Source organism: Gracilinanus agilis, chromosome 1 (genome assembly GCF_016433145.1).
Source record: "Gracilinanus agilis isolate LMUSP501 chromosome 1, AgileGrace, whole genome shotgun sequence".
Taxonomy (NCBI): domain Eukaryota; kingdom Metazoa; phylum Chordata; class Mammalia; order Didelphimorphia; family Didelphidae; genus Gracilinanus; species Gracilinanus agilis.
The window spans coordinates 334,115,260-334,135,840 of NC_058130.1; the positions used below are offsets into that span (position 1 = coordinate 334,115,260).

Genomic DNA, 20,581 nt, shown 5'->3' on the forward strand with positions numbered 1-20,581 from the left:
TTGAGCTGTGACAGGAAAGGGAGGAAGTGGGAGAAGATTTGCAATCAGAGATTCCTATATCTATTGGAGATCTTTGCTTAATTTTTTTTGTTGGCATTTTCCAGTAGGACATATTCTCCCTTTCATGAAAGAGAAATAAAAACTGCTGTCTCTTCTTATTCTGGCTCTTTCATGCTTGTTATCTTTGTTATCTTATCCCACACAACATCTACTATGAATCTCATATGGAGCATTTCTTTTGTGTGATGGAATACATTGCCTGCCCCATACCTAATATTGTACATTAAGTAGCTCTTTTTTTTTTTTTTAAACCCTTTCCACTTTGGGGGAAACTCTAGTAATCTCTGCTATAAATAAATGTGTTCCCAAGTGTGTGGCTGGGGGGTTTCATGAGTTAAAGAATATGGTAAAAGGAAACCTGAATCCCTCTCATTAGGGGTCAGGCTCCCATACTACTGAATCCACTCCAAAGTGTGAGAGGACTTTGTTGTGTTATTTGTACCTGTCATGATTGGGAAGCTGAAACACCTCTACCAGATGCTTAGAGACCTTTAACTAAGTACCTAAATTATCCTGACCAGAAACCCAGTCAGATCTGAAGATTAATGCAAGGAGTTTTCTCACAATTATACATCTCAAGCAACCTATATGTCTTATCTGAAAACTGGCCCCTTAATGATCAGTAAGTTACTGTTTCCATGTTTGTTTGATTGTTTACAGATATTTGGGACAGAGTGGGATACTTCCTTTTCTGATTCCACAGAGCTGAACTTGTTCATTCTCCCCCTCCCAACTTGAAAAGTCCCCAATCTTTTCTCTAGTTAGAAATCATATTACCTAATTTTGTATCTTAGTTAAGAGTTTTCTTTTCATTAATTGGTCTTATTTGATTAATTGTTTTTAATGCATAAAAATCTGTCTCCACCTGTATTCAGGGTCCAATGCCAGAGATGAGGAAGGTGATTGGTTCCAATTTGTTATGCAATTGACATGCATTGCTTAATAGATTGATATGCTTGGAAGCTGGAACCTTTTTTTCCTCTATAATTTCATCTTTCACTCACTACAACCCTGCATGTCTGAGTCCAGAGAAGAGGGAACCTTGGGTGAAGGAAGGAGTGGCACAGTATACTAGCTACTGTAGGCCCAGTGTGGCTTACTTAATATAGACCTCATAATGAGTTAAAATGTTTCTCTGTAATTTCCACCCATTGTTCTTAGTTTTACACTCTGGAGCTAAACAGAGTAAGTCTGATTTTGGAGGGAAGAGTTCAAATCTAGCCTCAGATACTTATTAGCTGTTTGATTCTGGGCTAGTCACTTAGCCTTTGTTTGTCTCAGTTTCTTCAACTGTAAAAGGATGATAAGTTTGAACATCTATTTCATAGATGTTGTTGGGATTAAATGTGCTTAGCATTTAGCACCAGAATAGGTGCTATATAAATGCTTATTTTCTTCCCTATTATCTTTTAAATATCTTACCCCCTTTCTTAAATTTTCCTCAGGTTTTTCAGTAGTTCCTTGTATGACAGTTTCTAGAGACTTCATGGCTCAGATTGCTCTCCTGGGGAACATTTTTTTTTTTAATATTTCAAGAGTATAGAGGGCATCTGGGTAGCTCAGTGGATTGAGAATCAGACCTAGAGACAGGAGGTCCTAGGTTCAAATTCGGCCTCAGACACATCCCAGCTGTGTGACCCTGGGCAAGTCACTTGACCCCCATTTCCCACTCTTACCACTCTTTCACCAAGGAGCCAATACACAGAAGTTAAGGGTTTTAAAAAAAGGGTATATATGTTTTGGGGTTTTGGTTTTATAAGATTATTCACTTATAAAAATGAATACTATAGATATATTTTGTGTGATAATACATGTATAACCCAGATTGAATTGCTTATCATTTTGGGAAGGGGGAGGGAAGAAGGGAGACGATATGGATCATATAACTTTGGAAAACTGATGTGGAAATTTGTTAAAATTAAAAATGAAATATCCTAAGAGTTGTTCTAGGTATATTGTATGCAAGTCTATGATTCCATTAGGTTTTTTTGGCAATTGGGTCAAATTCTTAACTCCCATATTGAATCATACCTTAGGATGACACCATTTGGAATTGGAAAAAACCTTAGAGATCATCTATTCTTCTTCTTTCATTTTATAAGTGGGAAAACCAAGGTATATTGAAGTAAAATGACTGCTCAAGGCCATACATGGGGTTTTCTTGGCAAAGATTCCAGTGAATGGTTTGCCATTTCCTTCTCCATTGTGTCCCTGTTTTATAGATGAGAAACTGAGACAATAGGGGTTAAGTGATTTATCCAGGGTCACCTAGCTATTAATGTGTTTGAGGCCAGATTTAAACTCAGATATTCCTTACTCTAAGCCTGGTGCTCTATCCACACTGCACCACCTAACTTCACTAGACTTTCTATCAACCCCAATTAAACTTCATTTTGCTAGTCTACTGTTTCGACCTGTTGACAATTTTTGAATCTTGATTCTGTTAGGCTCCAGAAGTGAACTGACTTCCCAAAGTCAAATATCTAATAAACTTGTAGCATAACTAAGAGTAGTACTCAGATCTTCTGACATAAAGTCCAATGTCTTTTCTACTCAGGCATACTGCTTGTCCTCCCAACGCTCACTTTAATGATTAAAGCAACTTCTGTTCATTTGGAATGTTGGGGAAGTGGGATGTTCTGATTGCCTATTTTAATTTAATAAAGAGTTATATTACTATATCTTGTATATAACACATTTGTATTGAAATCACATCCTGAAGACAATTCGATAGCAAAAAAACTTAATTTATCTGAGCAGTGAAAGAACTTAAATATAAAGTTATTCTCTGTCCTTATATACAAATGGGTGATAACTCCCATACCTTCCCAGATGGGGAATGTATTAGAAACATTACAGGGAGAAACTTAAAGGGAGTCAGGATCCAGTTAATTAGTTACTTTGAGTCCTTTCATCAGCTAGCAAGAAGGATATTAACTTAGAGGGACAGACTAGAATCTGTTGCCTCCTCTCACCTTGACTCTTCAATCTCCTGTCTCATCTCCTACTTCTTTCTTTTCTTCCCAACAAATCTCACCTTCCATGAAGTTTCCTCATTCTTCCTTTTTTTTTTTTTTAAACTGTTTCTCAATCTTTCCATAAAGAGGCCTTTTTCAGGACTCATGTAGACCAAGTTCAGTCCTGGGGTATCCTGATGTCTAAGAGAGGGGATCAAGTTTTTCTCAAACTCCATAGTTTGTTATGTCTCTATCCTGAGATAAAATCTCTTAAATAAAGTTTAGTTTTGCCTAATGTTTAGGGTATCCCTGAAAGAAACCAACAGGTTTCTTTTAGAAAAGTGACTCATTGAATAAAACAGTAAATGTCAGATATCTTCTAACAATGCTAAAAATAGACTTCCAGGAAACTTGAGGGAATACTGATCAGATCAATACATATTCACCTCAGATAAGCAGTATCTGAACAGCAACTCAAGGCTATATCTTCTGGCCCACAAGGCCTGTATGCCTCATGTTTATGGTGATAATCATCTCTTCCAAGAAAGGTATAGTTATTTTAGGACTTTTAAGGGCACAAGGTGTCTACTATGGCCAGAAACATATATCCCAAGATTACTATGTTGTCACTTATGTCCAGGAAAAGAAGTATAAAACAAAAAAGGCAGACAGGGACTTAAGGTCAAGTCTCAGGCTCACCTAGGCAAGCACATATTCTTACTCCCATTGTATGTAGCCACCATTGCTGGCCCTCAGGATGGGGAAGTCTCCCACATTTCACTTACCTTAGTGGAAATCTGAAGGAGAGCAAATATTGGCTGTGTTCCAAAAAAGAGATCAGTTCAAAAAAGAGAGGAGCATTTTTCTTCACTTCCTTATCTAGTTTACAGAGGTCTTCCTCCTGGCTTTGGAGGCTAATTGTCTTTGATATAGCATCCCTCCATGAACTAGGGGACCAACCAGGAGACTCTGGTCATACATGGCTTTTAACAAGGTGCTAGGAAGTGCTCAAATTCAATTCCTTGCTACACATTTGAATTATCTAATATATTATCTAAGTCTAGGGAAGAAGGCCTCTCAGGAATTCAAACTCAATTCATTGAACATCACCTCCTCTAACTCTTATGGGAATGAAGCTGGGGCAGAGACTTCTAAGTGCAGCAATCCCTGCCCATATCATACATATGTTGATAAATAATTTTCAAAGAACAAGAATAGCATAGCATACACTTAAAATAAAAACTTACTTAACTAAATCTAATTGAAACTCCAGTCCAAGAACCTATTTATGCAGTATTTTCCTCAGGCCTATTCCTCTTCTAAATTTCCCAATTTGTTGATAACTCAACTACCTCTTCAGATATCTAGGTTCATATCCTTTGAGCCATTCTGGCTTTTCCCTTTTCCTCAAATCTCATATCCAATTGTCAAATTTTTGTCTATTACACTCCCACAAAATGGGTTCCTCTGTACAGATTGTCCCCCATTTCCAGAATGCACTCCTTTCTCACCTCAGCCTTATGGAATTCCAGCTTTCTTCAAAGCATAGCCCAGTTATCAGTTCCCACATGAGGCCTTTCCTGATCTTAGTTCTTTCCTTTTTGAAATTATTTCATATTACTTTAGAATCTGAGCAATATTTAGTGGACCTTCCAAGGTGCCCAGGGGACTTTGATTCTTCATTTTTCTATTTGTCCTCTTTTTTTCCTCATCTAAAAAAATTGGAGGATTCAGTTACATGATCTTTACAGTCCCGTGATATGCTCAGGCTTTGTGCTCTCCGAAACTTGGTTATCAAACACCTGTTTGTTTGACCTTGTGTTCTTTGTGTAGGAGTTTTGTCTTTTTTTATCATCTTAAATTCCATGAGGATATTTATCTTTACATATTTTCCAGATCTAGCAAAGTTCTACACTCCACCTTCCGGAGACAGACACTGCAAATTGCTCCAGGATGTTTACTAGTACACATTCTTTTTTGGTACTTATTAAACCCTGTTTCCGGGGGAAATATCTCAAAAATTGCAATTTTAATGGAAATTTAATATCTTGCTGCCAAAGTTAAAGATCACAGGAGGCGCAAATGTTTCTTCAAAGTTAAGAGAAAGTAACACACTGTTAAGATATCAAGAAAGGACCCAATAATACTCTAAATATGAACTCATCTTTGGGCGGCAGCCCTCTATGTGAGCCTCGGAAAGGCGGCCGTGTTTTGAAGGAGCAGGTCCTAGAGGAGGGGGTGGGGTAAAATTGTCTGCCCTCTATTGGCTATAGCGAGAGGGGCGGTGTGGGCGGTGCGGGCGGTGCTAACCAATTCGAGACTGCGTCTGTGGCCACGTGTCTTGTGTCTTGGAGCGGGGTGGATCTTAAACTCGCTGTGGATAGGCCGGGGACCTCCCTTTCCTCGCGGTTTCCCAGCGATGTTGTCCGCCGTGAGGTCCGGTGTTCGGGCGCTGCTCCCTGGCCGTTTTGCGGCTCCGAGTTCACGCCTCTACCATGGGGACGCAGTGGCCACGCTGGGCTCCCAACTCGACAAGGGCTCTGCGCTCTACCAGGTAGGCCGGGCGGGTCGAGGGCCGACCTGGGCTGTACAGCTGCGCCCCGGGGGCCCTGGCGGCCTCTCCTTTTCTCCCGTCTCAGGCCTACTGGGGAGCCAACTGTGAGCAGATGTGACCGGGCTGCCTGGTTTCTCAGCCTCATTCACTGTGTGGTATTCCCAGCCTCGGTTCAGAGATGCACATCTTCAAGTCCCCTAGTGGGTTGATTTGAGATTTATACCCAGTGAACCTCCAACAAATGAATGAACAATAAAAATCCACCCCTACACTTCTAGAGAATGGATCTCAGATCACCTACTTTCTATAGATCAGGGTGACAATGGACACTTTGCCTCATTTAGGTCCCCCTCCTCTCCCTTCTTAATCTGTATCATGTGATGATTTCTCTGCTGAAATATGGAATGTTACAGCTGTTAGGGTCCTTTGGGGGTTATTCTCTCTCTCCCCTTTCCCTTCCCTTCTCCCTCTTTCTCTTGAAGTTTCTTAATCTTTGTCTCTTTCAACTCTCATTTGCTCTCTTTTTTCTCTTTATTTTCATATTTTTTTCTTTACATTTCTCTCTACTTTTTTCTCCTTATATTTCTCTCTTGTCTATGTTTTTCTCTCTTAATCTCTTTAAATCAAAGAAGAAACAGGCCACAAAATGAATTGCCTATCCTCACACTGAATCTAAGACTTTTTATACATACATAATAATACCAGAGATTAATTTCAGAGATAAGATCCTATAATTGTTATATATTCATTTGCATTATTTATAATGTTTAGTACACTGGTTTGCATAGGTAATACATACTGCCTCTTATTTATAAAGTCCCTTTTTGATGGGATCTTTGATTTCACAATCAACAGGTAATAATAGTTATAATGATAAAAGCACTTATGTAGCACTTTAAAGTTTGCAAAGCACTTTATAAATATCTCATTTTATCCCCACAATAGCCCTGAGAAGTAGGTGCTATTGTTAAGCAATTATTCTGTAACTATAATCTCTTTTTTTCCTTCCTGTTTTAATAATTATTATTTATTTATTAAACCCTCACCTTCTGTTTTAGAATTGATACTAAGTATGTGTTCCAGGACAGAAGAGCAGTAAAGGCTAGGCAGGTGGGTTAAGTGTCCAAAACTAGGTAGTATCTGAGGTCACATTTGAAAACTCCTACCTCTAGGCCTGAGGTTCTAGGTTCTATATACTGAGTTACCTAGCTGCCCCTTGAATACTCATATTCTTGACTCGGAGGCCAGCTCTAATTTATTGTAGCACATTACTTCTCACATAGCACTTTAAGGTTACAAATCCAGTTTGACAAACATTTATTATTAAATACCCACTATATGGCAAGGTGAGAGCCAGTGTGGCATCAATGGATAGAAAACCTGCCTTTGAGTCAGGAAGAATTAGGTTCCAGTCCTGACTCTGACATAAATTAACTTTGTGACTCCAAACAAATCACGTGACTTGAGTGGTGCAGTTTGCCAGTTTTCTGCAGTGTGCCAGTTTTCATAATATATATAAAAATGAATATAAATCAAAGATAGAATGTAGACTTTACCTGAAAGCAACCTGTGATGTAATGGAAAGAATCCAGGATTTTCAGTTGAAAAACATAGGCATGACACTCTGTCACTAGCTGATCACTAATATAGAATTGAGTCTAATAGGTGGTAGGACATATGCACAGATAAATGCAGTTTTGGTCATTGGGTTTTAGAGCTAGAAGTGATTTTAAAAATCTTCTAGCAGGGGGCAGCTGGGTAGCTCAGTGGATTGAGAGCCAGGCCTAGAAGTTAAGGGTTTAAAATAAAAATAAATAAATAAAAATAAAAATCTTCTAGCACAATGATGGTGTTATAAAAAGGTAAGATGGTAAAGGAGTCACTAGGGGCCTGGGAGCCAGTAACCAGTCTAGCAGGAGTTTGGGGTTAGTTGATGACAAAGGTGAGCAGCCTTAGGTGGGAATTTGGTAGAAGAATAAATTCAAACCCTGTTAGCTTGGTACCCAGTGTATCTTCACTGCTAGCCGTAGGCTCCTTTAAGATGTTAGGTGAGGGGCAGCTGGGTAGCTCAGTGGATTGAGAGCCAGGCCTAGAGACAGGAGTTCCTAGGTTCAAATCCGGCCTCAGACACTTCCCAGCTGTGTGACCCTGGGCAAGTCACTTGACCCCCATTGCCTACCCTTACCAATCTTCCACCTATAAGTCAATACACAAAAAGTTAAGGGTTTAAAAAAAAAATTAAAAAAAAAAAAAAAGATGTTAGGTGGGTGGGCCCTCCCTGCTGAGTTAACTGCCTTCCTGTTGGATGAGAGCAGAACCCAACAGGAAGCCGAGACTTTAACTTCTTGGCTAATAATGGAGGCTCAGATTCAACCTCCACAGTAATGCCAACTACTCAGAATTCTCTCTTTTCCCTAGTCTCCTTAGCCTTGATGGTGTTGAAATAATAACAGGATTCTCAGATTAAGGCTAAGGGATTTATTTGAAACTGGGGTAGGGAAAACCAAGGTAAGAGGGCTTAGGTGTTAATAAGTTGTTGCTGTGGGCAACTGACTGGTGCTGGCAAAGGTCCTAGAAGGTCTTAGCAGGCTGAGGGCTGGCTGCCCTCAACCAGAGATAAATAGTCTCTGGTCAGAAATTATTTGAACCGCTAGCTACACAAAAGATGTTGTTGGGTAGATCTTGAAGATGGTCCTAACCACTAGGCTATCCTATCCTAAGTTTCTACCCACGATCCACCACCCTTCTCCCTTCACCACCAGGGACCCCAGGGGGAAGGTCAGGGGTAGCAAGTTGTCTGGGTGAGGTTAGGGGAAATCAGAACCCAGGGTTGAGTTTTCAGGGCCTTTTATAGCCACAGCCCAACTTCTGGTTGGCACTTGGCACATGGCACATGCCATGCCAACATTCCATTCTGATATCTGACAAGTATGCCTGAGCCAATATTGCAATGCAAAAATCCTGCACTACAATGGCAAACCTATGTCATATGCACCAAAGCCAGCAGACAGATCACTCTGTGGACACACATGCCACCCTTCTCTCCATCCTCCCCCCCCCCCAAGTGTTTGTTACTAGAAAGGCAGAAGGACTTGGGCAGAACTGCTCCCCATCCCCTCTCTACCCCACCTGATGACATTTTTTTCACATCACTCACCCCTCTGCCCAGCAGTCCAATGGGAGAGCTTCCTCCCCTGGAAGGTGAGGCAAGGGGGGGGGGTGCTCACAGGCTGCAGAGCTGGAGGGGAGGGAGTATTTAGGCCACTCCCTCTCCTTCTCTAGACTCGCTGAGGACATTCCTCACTTCACCCACTCCTCTGCCCAGCAGCCCAATGGGAGCACTTTCTCTCTCCCCCATGTGGAGTAAGGGGCAGGGTTGGGTGTGTCTGGCACCTGGTGGGCACCTGGTCTCTAAAAGGTTCATCATCACTGTTCTAGCATCTCTCTCTTCTAGTGCCATCCTCATTTTGTGGTTGAGGAAACTGATACTCTAAGACCCTAGCTCTTCCTATCAGGTAAAGTGTTCAAAGTGTCTCATTGCACTTTCCTTGGACTTTGTCCTTGTACCATAGTTATTTGTGTATTCTTTGAGCTATGTTTGTATCACTTCTCTGACACAGTGTTCATGACATATATGATAACATTTGCCTTGGGATAGTACCTCATATATGGTAGATATTTAAATATTTTTCACATGGATTATTAAAAGGAAATGGAGAGAATGAATAAGTTGCAGAAGGTTTAGGCATTGCATTTGATTTGCCAGGGAAGTTGGCACACGGACAGAACCAAATGGATGAAGTTCTGGAATGACAGGAACAGATAAGGGGAGACACTGAGATTCTAAGGGGTTGGTTGATCTATGGACGCTGAAGAAAGCAGGAACTTACTTCCTGTGGCCATCTTGGGATCGAGCTGGAGGAAGAAGCTGAGTTCCTCCATCATCTTGGAGTTCCCAAATCTCAAGAACTCTTCCCTAATCCTAATCCAGATCCTGTGACCTGTTTATCATCTTTACCATCATTATCACCTGTTCTGCCTGAGCTGCCAAGGACCTGATCTCTCTCTTGCCTAATAGAGCTAGACCACATGGGCTCTGGCCTTTTGGGCCTTTTAGCCAACCCATCTGCCTAGACTTTACTGATCCTGTTTTATTTCAGTGGACCAGTTAGTGCAAGGTGTAGTTAGCTAGAATAATCTTAGGCAGACAGAGTATATAGAGTAGTCCAATTTATTGGGAATGAAGAGGACCCTTGCAGGTGGGGGTGGGTGGGTAGGAGTTAGAACTGATAAGAACTAGGGATATCCATCTCCCTGGTCCACAACCCCATCCTGAGTTTATCAAATAAATCAAGTTCTTTTTGTATATTCTTCTGAGCAGTCAGATTGTGTTGTCTGCAATCCATAGGACTGAGGCCTACTATTTGGCTCCATACTGTGGGCAGACCATATCGGGGTTTTCAACACTAGTCCAACCCACAGCCCAATACCTAGAGACTTTACAAGGTTCCCCCTGTTAAAAGAGAAACAAGGAAACCCCTAATGGATGTTAAATAAATGACTAGTTAGATTGTGTGTGTATGAGCTGACTAGTTGGATAACCCTTCCTTTTAGATAGAAGGTCAAGGTTTCCTCTGTCCCTGATAGGAAAACTTGGAGGCATGGGGATACAAGAGTTAGTAATCAGATAGGGATCACTACTGGGGTAGAGTATTGGTGGTTTTCTAGGGCTTTGCAAATTGCCCAGCACCCCTGGATGTCCTTTCTGTTACCAGTCCTGTCAGAGAGACAGCAATGACAGTCGACTCCGGAATTTGGCTTTACCAGGGTCTTATAGAACTGTTTCTCCAAATTACCCTTCACCCACCAAGCTCCCTTCTTTCTTCCTTGAAGATTAATCTGACTACTCGGCTAAGTTTGTGGAATATTTATTGAACTGGGTAACAAATAGCTAAGACTGGGAAAGAGGGAAGTGGGAGGTCCTTAACTAGTAGGTGATGAATCCAGTGTTCAAGTTCTCTCAGCCCCTGCTAAGCTGGGCTGGCTTGACTCTCCCTGCCTGTTCTGATAGTAATGGCTATCTTAGTTAATCAAGGAAAAGTTTAGTCTTTAGGTAGGCTGGAACAGATGAGAAGAATCTTTGGTTTAGCCTAGTTCCTCTCTCTGTGTGACCCCTTTGAGATAACTGGCCAATAAACCAATTCACTCAGATTCTCTCAGGTATAGGAAAATGGCTTCTTTGAATAGTGGAGGATAAGACAATTGCTGAAAGGATATCTTATCTTTTGAAAGTCTCCCAGGGAACACACACTCTCTCTCTCTCCATCTCTCTCTCTCTCTCTCTCTCTCTCTCTCTCATCCCAGACAAGACCCCCTCAGGACTGTTAGCAAATCCCAACTGCCCTCTCTGTCAGCATTCTAATGACCTTTGGCCTCTGTCCTTGTCCTCCTGCCTTCATGGCTTCCTTGTGAAAATTCCATTTCCTCAATTCATCCCCTTTCATGATATGACCTTCCCAAGGTCGATGTCATGAATAGTGATACTGTTGACCTTACTCTATGCTATTTTTCTAATCTATACCCCAAAATTAAAAAAAAAAAACCAAAACCCTTTCCTATACTATGTTATGCTAAATCTCTATATAACTATACCTAAGCTATTTCCCCAGGAAAGGTATGGGTTAGATATTTGAGGTTTACAAAAATGATTACAGAAAGTAAAATGCAAATGTCGCAACATAAAAACACTTCAAAAAATCAATCAACCTATTGCTACTATGACTATTCTTATAATTCTAAATGAATATAACAATTCTCTAACTGCTTATCAGCATGCAAAAATAATTCAACTATAAAACTTCCATTAACAATTTCAGCCTTTCAGCCTTTCACAAAGAACTTCATCAAAGAAGTTCTGCCAATGCAGTTTAAATTCTATTACTAAACAATCTAACAACCTATGAATTCACTACAGTAACTCTTAACCTTAATGCCAAAATATTACAATGCCTTAAGCTAACTTTCATATGCTAATCTATACATGACAATCTACAAGCTATGTTACACTATTCACAATCTATACAAATGCAAAACCTATATTACATGTATTTATAAATTTACAGTGAAGTATGTACAAAAAATGTACAAACAGTTATGCAATTCCCTATTTCCTGATGTTAATCACACAGGAACATCTGTTGATTTTTCCATATGATTAAGACCTCATGCAACTAGCTAAGATATTTACATATTTTGCATTATTGCAAGCATAGACTCTCGTTTATCTACACGAGGTAAAAAAAATGATTCAGTTTGTGAATTGCGTATGTGTCTTTATGTAGTGTTGCATGAGATAATTAAATCTTTCTTTTCAGACTTCCACTTGCTTGATGGTTCTCTTCAGTTCTTGCAAGCTACGTATATGTTGGATGTCCCTAATTTGTGAAATTATTGTGTGTTTTTCTGCTAATGCCACATTTTATTTTACATAAGTTCTGGTTTTCATCTGTCCACTTCTTATATACAATATTTACAAAGTTCAGAGAGATTTTACTGTCTCTGTTATCTGTCCCAAGTTTTCCTGTCTGTTAGGGATTTTAAAATTAATATTCAGTATCTCCAAAGTATAATATTTATAAAGATTTATTAATATTTAACTAGGCAGCTATAGAACACAGGGAACTTCACCACTCAATTCACCTGGAAGAGAGAAGGCATGGCAGAATGAACTCAAACTATATACAGACTGTGTAATGACTCACCTATATGAAAGGCAAAAGGAATTGTGGGTAATACAGAAAGGAAGTTTAGGAAATGTAGTTTTTAGGGATTCAAGATATTTCTAACTCTACATTATTCTTGCTGCTTTTGTTCTTGTCTTTTTCTCAGGGCTGGTATTTCTTCTCTTTCTGGATCCTTTCATCCCCTTTGTGAATATTTTTTTTTTGCCTGTTGTCTATCATTTTGTCAGTTATGCTTGACTGGTGGGATCTTCTTCTGGAACTAATTCATTTTGATCTAAAGGTAGTGTTTCTGATTGATTTTCATTCTCAGCACTATCTTTGTCATCTTTAGTTTCACTTTGATTCTTTCTACTGGTGTAAGGTTTCTCCAGTTTGGTGTGTGAACAATGTATCCAAGCATTTTTCTCTGCTACTTTGATTGAACTTGGAGTAGTTAATAAAACTTCGAACAGACTGGCCCGCTTTGTTTCTGTAGCTGATTTTTCTATTGAAATTTCTCACATAGACTTTGTCCCTTCATTTGCTACTGTGCAAAGCAAAATCCATTGGTGTTATTTGTTGGATAATACCCATGTCATGCAGCTCTTTTAACCTGGTTTTCAATGATTGTATGCATTTTGCTAGCTGACAGCCCCCTCCTAAAATAGAAATGTAGGATGGTTTACACATTTTGCCTTCCCAAATTGCATGACCATACAGCATCTTGAATGGAAAGAGGTGCAAATCCCTACTCGGACATGTTCAAAGATGGAACAGAACTAGAGATAAGATTTCTGTCCATTTCAAGCGAGTCTCTGAACAGATCTTTCCAATGAGAGTGTTGACCTCTTTGTTCAGTCTCTCCACTTGACCCGAACTTTGAGGATGATAAGGTGTGTGGTAACTGGCTTGTATCTCCAAGTTGTTAAATACCTCTTTGAACGTGTTTTGCTAAATGTCATCCTTTATCCGAATCTAACCGGCATGGAATTCCAAATCAAGGGATGATTTCATTTAATAGGACTTTTACCACAAATGCTGCATTACATTTCTTTGGTGGAAAAACTTATGGCCATCTAGTCATTCTGTCTAATATAACTAGGAAATACTTAAACCCTTTGTCTCTAGGCATGTTGATGTAGTCTATTTGTATGCATTCAAATGGAGTGTAAGTTAGTGGTCAACCCCCAAGACTTTTCTTCTTAAGCACTCCCTGATTGAACCTCATACAAATCTTGCACTTATTATAGACTTTTATTGCATATGCTGATATTCTAGGAACTAGCTAAAATTTACAGACTGAATTGATCACAGCTTGTGTCCCAAAGTGTCTTTTCTTATGTATGGCATTGCACACAGAGCATCTTATTAGGCAAGATGGATTTGCCTGAGTCTGAAAACCATATTCCTCCTATCTCTTTGGCCCCAAATTTCTTTTTCCATGTTTGAATTTCCAGCTCTTTGTAGGCATTAGTCAAATCAGCCTCTTCTATTACTGAAAAATTCAGCACATGTGTTGGGCCTTTTCTCTTGGCATATTTAGCTGATATGTCCGGCCTAGGGTTTCCTAAGGACACCAGATTTTTCCCAAAGCTATGAGCTCGACAGTGCATCTCTGCTCCTGTACCTGAATCTGAGTGAATTGGTTTATCAGCCAGTTATCTCGAAGGGGTCACCCAGAGAGAGGAACTAGGCTAAACTGAAGATCCTTCTCATCTGTTCCAGCCAATCTAGAAACTAAACTTTTTTCTTGATTAGACTAGAATAGCTATTACTATCAGAACAGGCAGGGAGGGTCAAGCCAGCCCAGCTTAGCAGGGGCTGAGAAAACTTGAGTGTCAGATTCATCACCTACTAGTTAGAGACCTCCCACTTCCCTCTTTCCCAACCTTAGCCATTTGTTACCCAGTTCAATAAATATTCCACAGATTTAGCAGAGCAGTCAAATTAATCTTCAGGTACAGGATGACAGGCTGTTCAGAAAAATGGATTCTTTGAATGGTGGAGGACAGGACAATTGCTGAAAGGATATATTGTCTTTTGAAAGTCTCCCAGGGAGTCTCCTCTCCCCTCCCTCTATTTCTCTCTCTCTATTGTCCCAGACAAGACCCCCTGAGGGCTGTTAGAAAATACCAACTGCCCTCTCTGTCAGCATTCTAATGACCTTTGACCACTGTCTTTGTCCTCCTGCCTTCCTTTTGAAAATTCCATTTCCTCACCCTACTTACTTATTCAGGATGTATGAGTGAATAAAAGAAAGAAATGAATGAGGTTTCCCAAAGTCACAAAATTAGTAAGTAACTTTAGAGCCAAGATTCAAACCTGGATCACCTTATTTCAAATTCATTTCTCTGTCTGAATTAGAATATGAAGTGCCATAGGGTCAAATGAGTGAGAAATAGCTTCAGGCTAAGTGGACCAGGGGAGGCTTCATGGAGGTGATGCTATTTGAAACGAAACTTAAAAGATGGGGAAGATGCCACTAGACTGGGCATTCTGAGTATTAAAGTGACCCTTTCATGCTTGGAGGGAAGTAACCGCTTCATCTTAGAACTTGTGCTAAAGAAGGAAATGAAAGCCTGGCATATTCTGATATGTATGCTAAATTTGATGAGAATTCAAAGAAATGGACTACAGGAAAAATCAACAATAAGAAGTTCAATACCAAATGCAAAGAGAAGCAATTCAGATGAGAAAGAAAATGGTATTTTCTAAAGAGATTGAGGACTGAACATCCATCCATTCAATTAATTGATGAACTTAGATTTTTATAAAGACAGGTACAGAAGCTGCCATATTGGCCAGTCTGCTAAGTTAAGGTGGTACCTTGGAGTTGTTTTAATTTGCATTTCTCTAATCAGGAATTTAGAACACTTTTTCATGTGCTTATTGATAGTTTTGATTTTTATCATGTGAAAACTACCTATTCATGTCCATATGGGGATTTGTTGAAGGAATTGGGAGTGCTTTGCTGTAACAAATAAAATTAATATAGAAGGATATATATATAAAGATATTAGGGTTTTATTTAAAGCCATATTGATAATTAAAAAAACCATGTGCCTGCTAAGATCTAATTCAAATGCCCTGCCATGCTTTCCCCCTGGCTGCTTCATAGGAAAAGAGCATATCAATCAAGTCCTGAATCTTTATACTTTTGTCTATGTAATCACACTTCCTGTCCACCTCATTACCCAAGAGGAATCATGGGAAGTGTAGTTTTGAAAGAGTCCTAAATGTTCACAGGAAATTTAGACCAGGGAGCTGAAAATAAGTTCAAGGATCCACAAATTTCCAATATTACATTCCCCTTGAGATCTGGAGATAAGACTGGTCTTCCTGATGGATCATGTAAACATAGTCAACTTTTAAATTACAGCAATTTGGGGATAAAAAGAAAAGAGGACAAACACAATGATCCAATGGTTGCTAGCTGCATTGTCAAAAAGCCAATTGGGGCAGTCCCCTTTGGCATAAGAGTGTACATTCAAAACAAATGCATTCAAGTCCCCATAGTTCAATCAACTGCGCTCCAAAGTTCATTTTGTATCTTCATGATCCAATGTAGGGTTCTTCAGGCATCTTCATGGTGCCTTCTCCAAACAGGTTCGTTGCCTGGATTCTGGGGAGATGTCAAATTTCTTATCCTGAAATTACTCTCAAAAGAATTTAAACTTTACATTATAAATTATAAAACATACATTCCCTTCCGAGGAGAATTATACATTCCCCCCTGAAATTATTCTTAAAAGAGTTTAAATTTTTACATTATAGGTCCTTGAATCAAGACCCATTTAAAGGGGTTGTAGAGCAGTATGTCTTGGTGGAGGTGTAAGTAGCTGTGTTCTAGCAGATGGAATGACTCAAATCCCTGTAGTAAGGTTTCCCAGTGCATGTGAAGACCTGGCTTGAAAGTCCTGAAAGCTTTAAAATAATAAAGGAAGCATTTGACAGTACCAGCAGATTTGCATGTCTCTAGAAAGTTCACATTGGTCTGGCTGGTCGCAATGCGTATATCTGTTTCCAGTCTAGGACAGGTGATGCCATGGGGATGAACATGATTTCAAAGGGAACAATTCTAGCTGTTAGTGGTAATTACTGTACAAACAAAAAACCTGCTACCATATTGCCTGGAGAAGAGAAGACTTAGTTTGGACATGAGAGTTAGGTTCCAGTATTTGAAGAATTGTCATATAGAAGAATTATTTATTTTGCTTGCTCCCAGAGGGCAGAACTAGAAACAGTAGTTGTCAGGTACAAAGAAGCAGGTCTACGTTTGATAAGAATAACTTTGTAATGATTAGTGCCATTCAAATGTGATTTCAGATACTAACTTTGTGACACTAGATAAGTTGCTTATCTATGTTTGCCTCAGTTTCCTCATCTATAAAGTGAGCTGGAGAAGGAAATGGGAAACCATTCCAGTATCATTGTCAAGAAAACCCCAAATGGAGTCATGAAGAGTTGGATATGACTGAAAAGACCGAACAGCAATATAGGGTAAAACTGAGTCCCAGTTTCTCAGTCACTTTATTCTGTTTCATTTATTATTTTTTTAAACCCTCACCGTCTGCCTTAGAATCAATACTGTGTATTAGTTCTAAGGTAGAAGAGTGGTAAGGGCTAGGTAATGGGGATTAAGTGACTTGCCCAGGGTCACACAGCTAGGAAATGTCTAAGGCCAGATTTGAACCTAGAACCTCCCTTCTCTAGGCCTGGCTCTCACACCACTGAGCTACCCCTCTCAGTCACTTTAAATGAATGAGTGATCTTGAGTTTTGGGTGGATGTGGATGCTCCCTGATCTCACAAACTTCTGTTCCTAGGTAGTTGAAGTAGTCATAATCCTCATATGCATATTTATTAATTTGGAATTAAGATAGTAAATTCAAGGTAGTTTGTTTGTGAATGTTGGATGCTTTATAAAAATAGTCAAATACGGTTACTCAGTAAAAAAACAGATGATGCAGTAGAAATGTAAATATATGTAAGTTTTGTTCTTTCTATTCTTATTGTAGAAAACAAATGAATGAATGAGCATGCCTTTATTAAGTGTTTTATTGTGTGCAAAGCATATAGTAAAGGCTCCATATAACTATTGGATCCTTTGAAATATTCACAAAAAAGAATGTATTGATTCTGCAGACACAGTGGTAGCCAACAGAGACCTTTTTTGAAAACTTTTCCCAAGGAAGGCATAATGGAAAGAGCACTGAATTATATAAAGGATTAAAAATATCAACAAGCCCCAAGCTTGCTTTTGTTTTGGTCTTCCAATTTCCCTAATTTTTTCTGCTGAAAATTCTTCCCTTCCTCTAGCCACACATGGATCATATCCTATTCTCTAAAGTATTTGAAAATCTCTGGAAATGTGTTAACATATTTGTATTCTCTACATGTTGGGCTGCTTTGAATGTGCAAATTAGGAGTAACTTTCTAATTTTTATATGTCAGGTGTTAAAGTTAGCTGCAATCATTTCAACATTTATTGAATTCCTATTATGTATAAAGTATAGTACAGAAGCTCTATCATTCAATATATGTGTCAGAAACTGAGTGAAATAGAACATCTGTCTTCAAGGAACTTAAATTTCTTTCTTTTTTTCAATCCTTACTTTCTGTCTTAGTAACAAGGCAAACAAAGTTAAATGACTTGTCTAGGGTCACACAGCCAACACCAGATTTGGACCCAGGTTCTCCCAACTCCAGGCCTGGACCTGTGCCACCTAGCTGTTCCTAAGGAATTTAATTTTCCAAAGAACACAGCATTTCAAGATTTTTTTGGTATTCTTTAATAATAAATGTTTATTTTCTAGGTATTCAATGCTTTTATCTCAGATTAGAGCCTATTTAATATATGTGTATGTATATATTTTAATTTTTTCCCCCAGATTATATATGGTACAATTTCAAATAATCATTTTCTGACATTTTTTGATCTGTTTTCTCTGCCTCTCATCTGAGATGGCAGTTAATATGATATAGATTTTATATGAGTTATACAATACATATTTCCATGTTCCTCTTGTTGTGAAAGAAGACACATGACACACTAAAGAAAAATTCATGGAGGAAATAAAGTGAAGAATGGTATGTTTCAATCTGCATTCAGACTCTCAGTTCCTTCTTTAGCAGTGGGTAGCTGTTTTTGTATGAATAAGCCTATTTGTTATTGAGGATGAAGGTTGGATAATGGTTAAAAAAAGTCTAGATAGACTTTGATTTGCTATTTAAATTAAAAATACAAATTGGAGATGAGTTGTAAGTGTGGGAAGCATTCCAGAATTTTTAGGAGATGTTAACCAATCTCTTTCCTGCTCCTTTTACAATTTTATTGAGCCTGGCAAGACTGAGTGGGAGATGTTTTGCGTCACCAATGACTAGTGCAGCTTTGAGAACTCACTGTACATGGAATTGTCGAAAATTTACTTCTTACCCCAAGCTTATCCTTGTTTAAAGTAGAAGAATGAAAAGTTATTCTTAACTCAATAATAATGATATATTAACCCTTCTTGTCAGATTTCCTTTGACTTAAAATACCTCAGTACTGGTAAAGTAAAAACTGACTACAAAAAATTAGTAGTATACAATTTTAAAAAATAGTAGTGACAGTTGGGCATAATGGATAGGAAGCTGACCTTGCAGTCAAGAAAACTCTGAATGTGTGATCCTAGGTTAAGTCCTTTAACCTCTTAGTGTTCTAGGAAACTAAGACTAGATTTCAGAGAAGAAATTGACTTGATTTTGTGGAATGATTTTCTTTATCAGGGAATTCCCTACATCAGTTTTACTACAGGTTTATTTCTTGTCCAGTATCACACAAAGGTATTTGCTATGTCTGTAGCATACCTTGGCTTATGAAATTAAGTAAAAAAGCATTCTCTTCTAGTCAAAAGCATTCATCTCTGAATCAGACAAGACTTGGATAGAAGCTTGTCTTTGAGCATTCTTTTTGCTGGAGTTGGCGTGACATCCCAAATAGTTGATATTTTGGAATCCTTTTTGAAGCAGGACCCCAGTCAACCAATCCACTTTTAGTGGACACAAGATTTTTGTCTAGAACCAGGCTAAGTAGTGCAAAACTACAAAATAAGATACAGTCACTGTCCATAAAAAATTTATAATGTTGCACAGTATGGGCTCTGCAATAGCTCTTGGCTTAATTTTGTAGGGTCATTGGTTTTAAAATGGAGAGGGGCCTGAAATCATCTGGGCACAGAATAGGTAGAATCACCTGTCTAGGATTTAAAAACTAGTAAGTGGAAGAGCCAGACTTTAAATCTTTTAATCTTTTAACTCTCCAGTGCTCTTTCCACTGTAGATTCCTTGGAGAAAGTTTTCAAAAAAAGGTCTTTGTTGGCTACCGCTCTGTCTGTAGAATCAGTACATTCTTTTTTTGTGAATATCGCTGAGTGTCAAACAGTTATGTAGAGCCCTTACTATAACTTTGCACATTGTAAGCACTTAATAAAAGCACATTCATTCATTCATTCTTGTTTTCTACAGTAGGAACTCTTTCACATGTGTGCTCAATTCACTCTGATTCAAAATGTCAGAGATGGAGAAGATGTTAAGTAGATTGCTACAGAATTTACATATTGGTTTTACATGTTGTTTAAAAAATATTTTAGCATTTTTTAAAAATTTTAAGTGTAAAATATTTTATTTTTTCCAGTTACATGTAAAAACAATTTTTAACATTTGTTTTTTGAAATTTTGAGTTTCAAATTCTCTTTTTTCTGCTATTCCCTCTCCCACCCATTGAGAAGGCAGTTAGTATGATATCATTTATACAGATGAAGCCATGCCAGATAGGTTTCAATATTAGCCACATTGCCAGAAAAAAAGCAAGAAATAGAAAGGAAGTGAAAAAAACATGCTTCAGTCTGCACTCAAGAGTTCAACATTTCTCTCTCTGGAGGTAGAACTTTTTTTTTTTTTTTTTTTATCATGAACCCTTTGGAACTGCCTTAGATCACTGTACTGATCAGAATAGCTAAGTCCTTGTTAAAATATTGCTGCTGTTGTATACAGTGTTCTGGTTCTGATCACTTCACTTTATATCAGTTCAGATAGTCTTCCTAGATTTTTCTGAAAACAATACTGCTTACCACAACTTGTTCAGGTAATTGATTGGCATCCTTTCAATTTCCAATTCTTTGCCATCACAAAAAAAGAATTGCTATAAGTATTTTTTGTACTTATGGGTCCTTTTCCTTTTTCTTTAATCTCTTTGCAATACAGACTTGGTAATGGCACTTCTGAGTCATAGAATACAAACAGTTTTAA

General features: G+C 38.6%; 1 protein-coding gene across 1 annotated transcript in view; it reads left to right on the forward strand.

Moving 5' to 3' along the window:
* Window positions 1–5,436: 5,436 nt before the first annotated feature.
* The window catches only part of MCCC2 (methylcrotonyl-CoA carboxylase subunit 2), a 124,498-nt gene continuing 109,353 nt past the window's right edge, over window positions 5,437–20,581 (forward strand). The window contains exon 1 of the mRNA XM_044662988.1: window positions 5,437–5,571. Within this exon, the coding sequence (XP_044518923.1) occupies window positions 5,437–5,571 (135 nt within the window). The remainder of the gene's footprint in view (window positions 5,572–20,581) is intronic.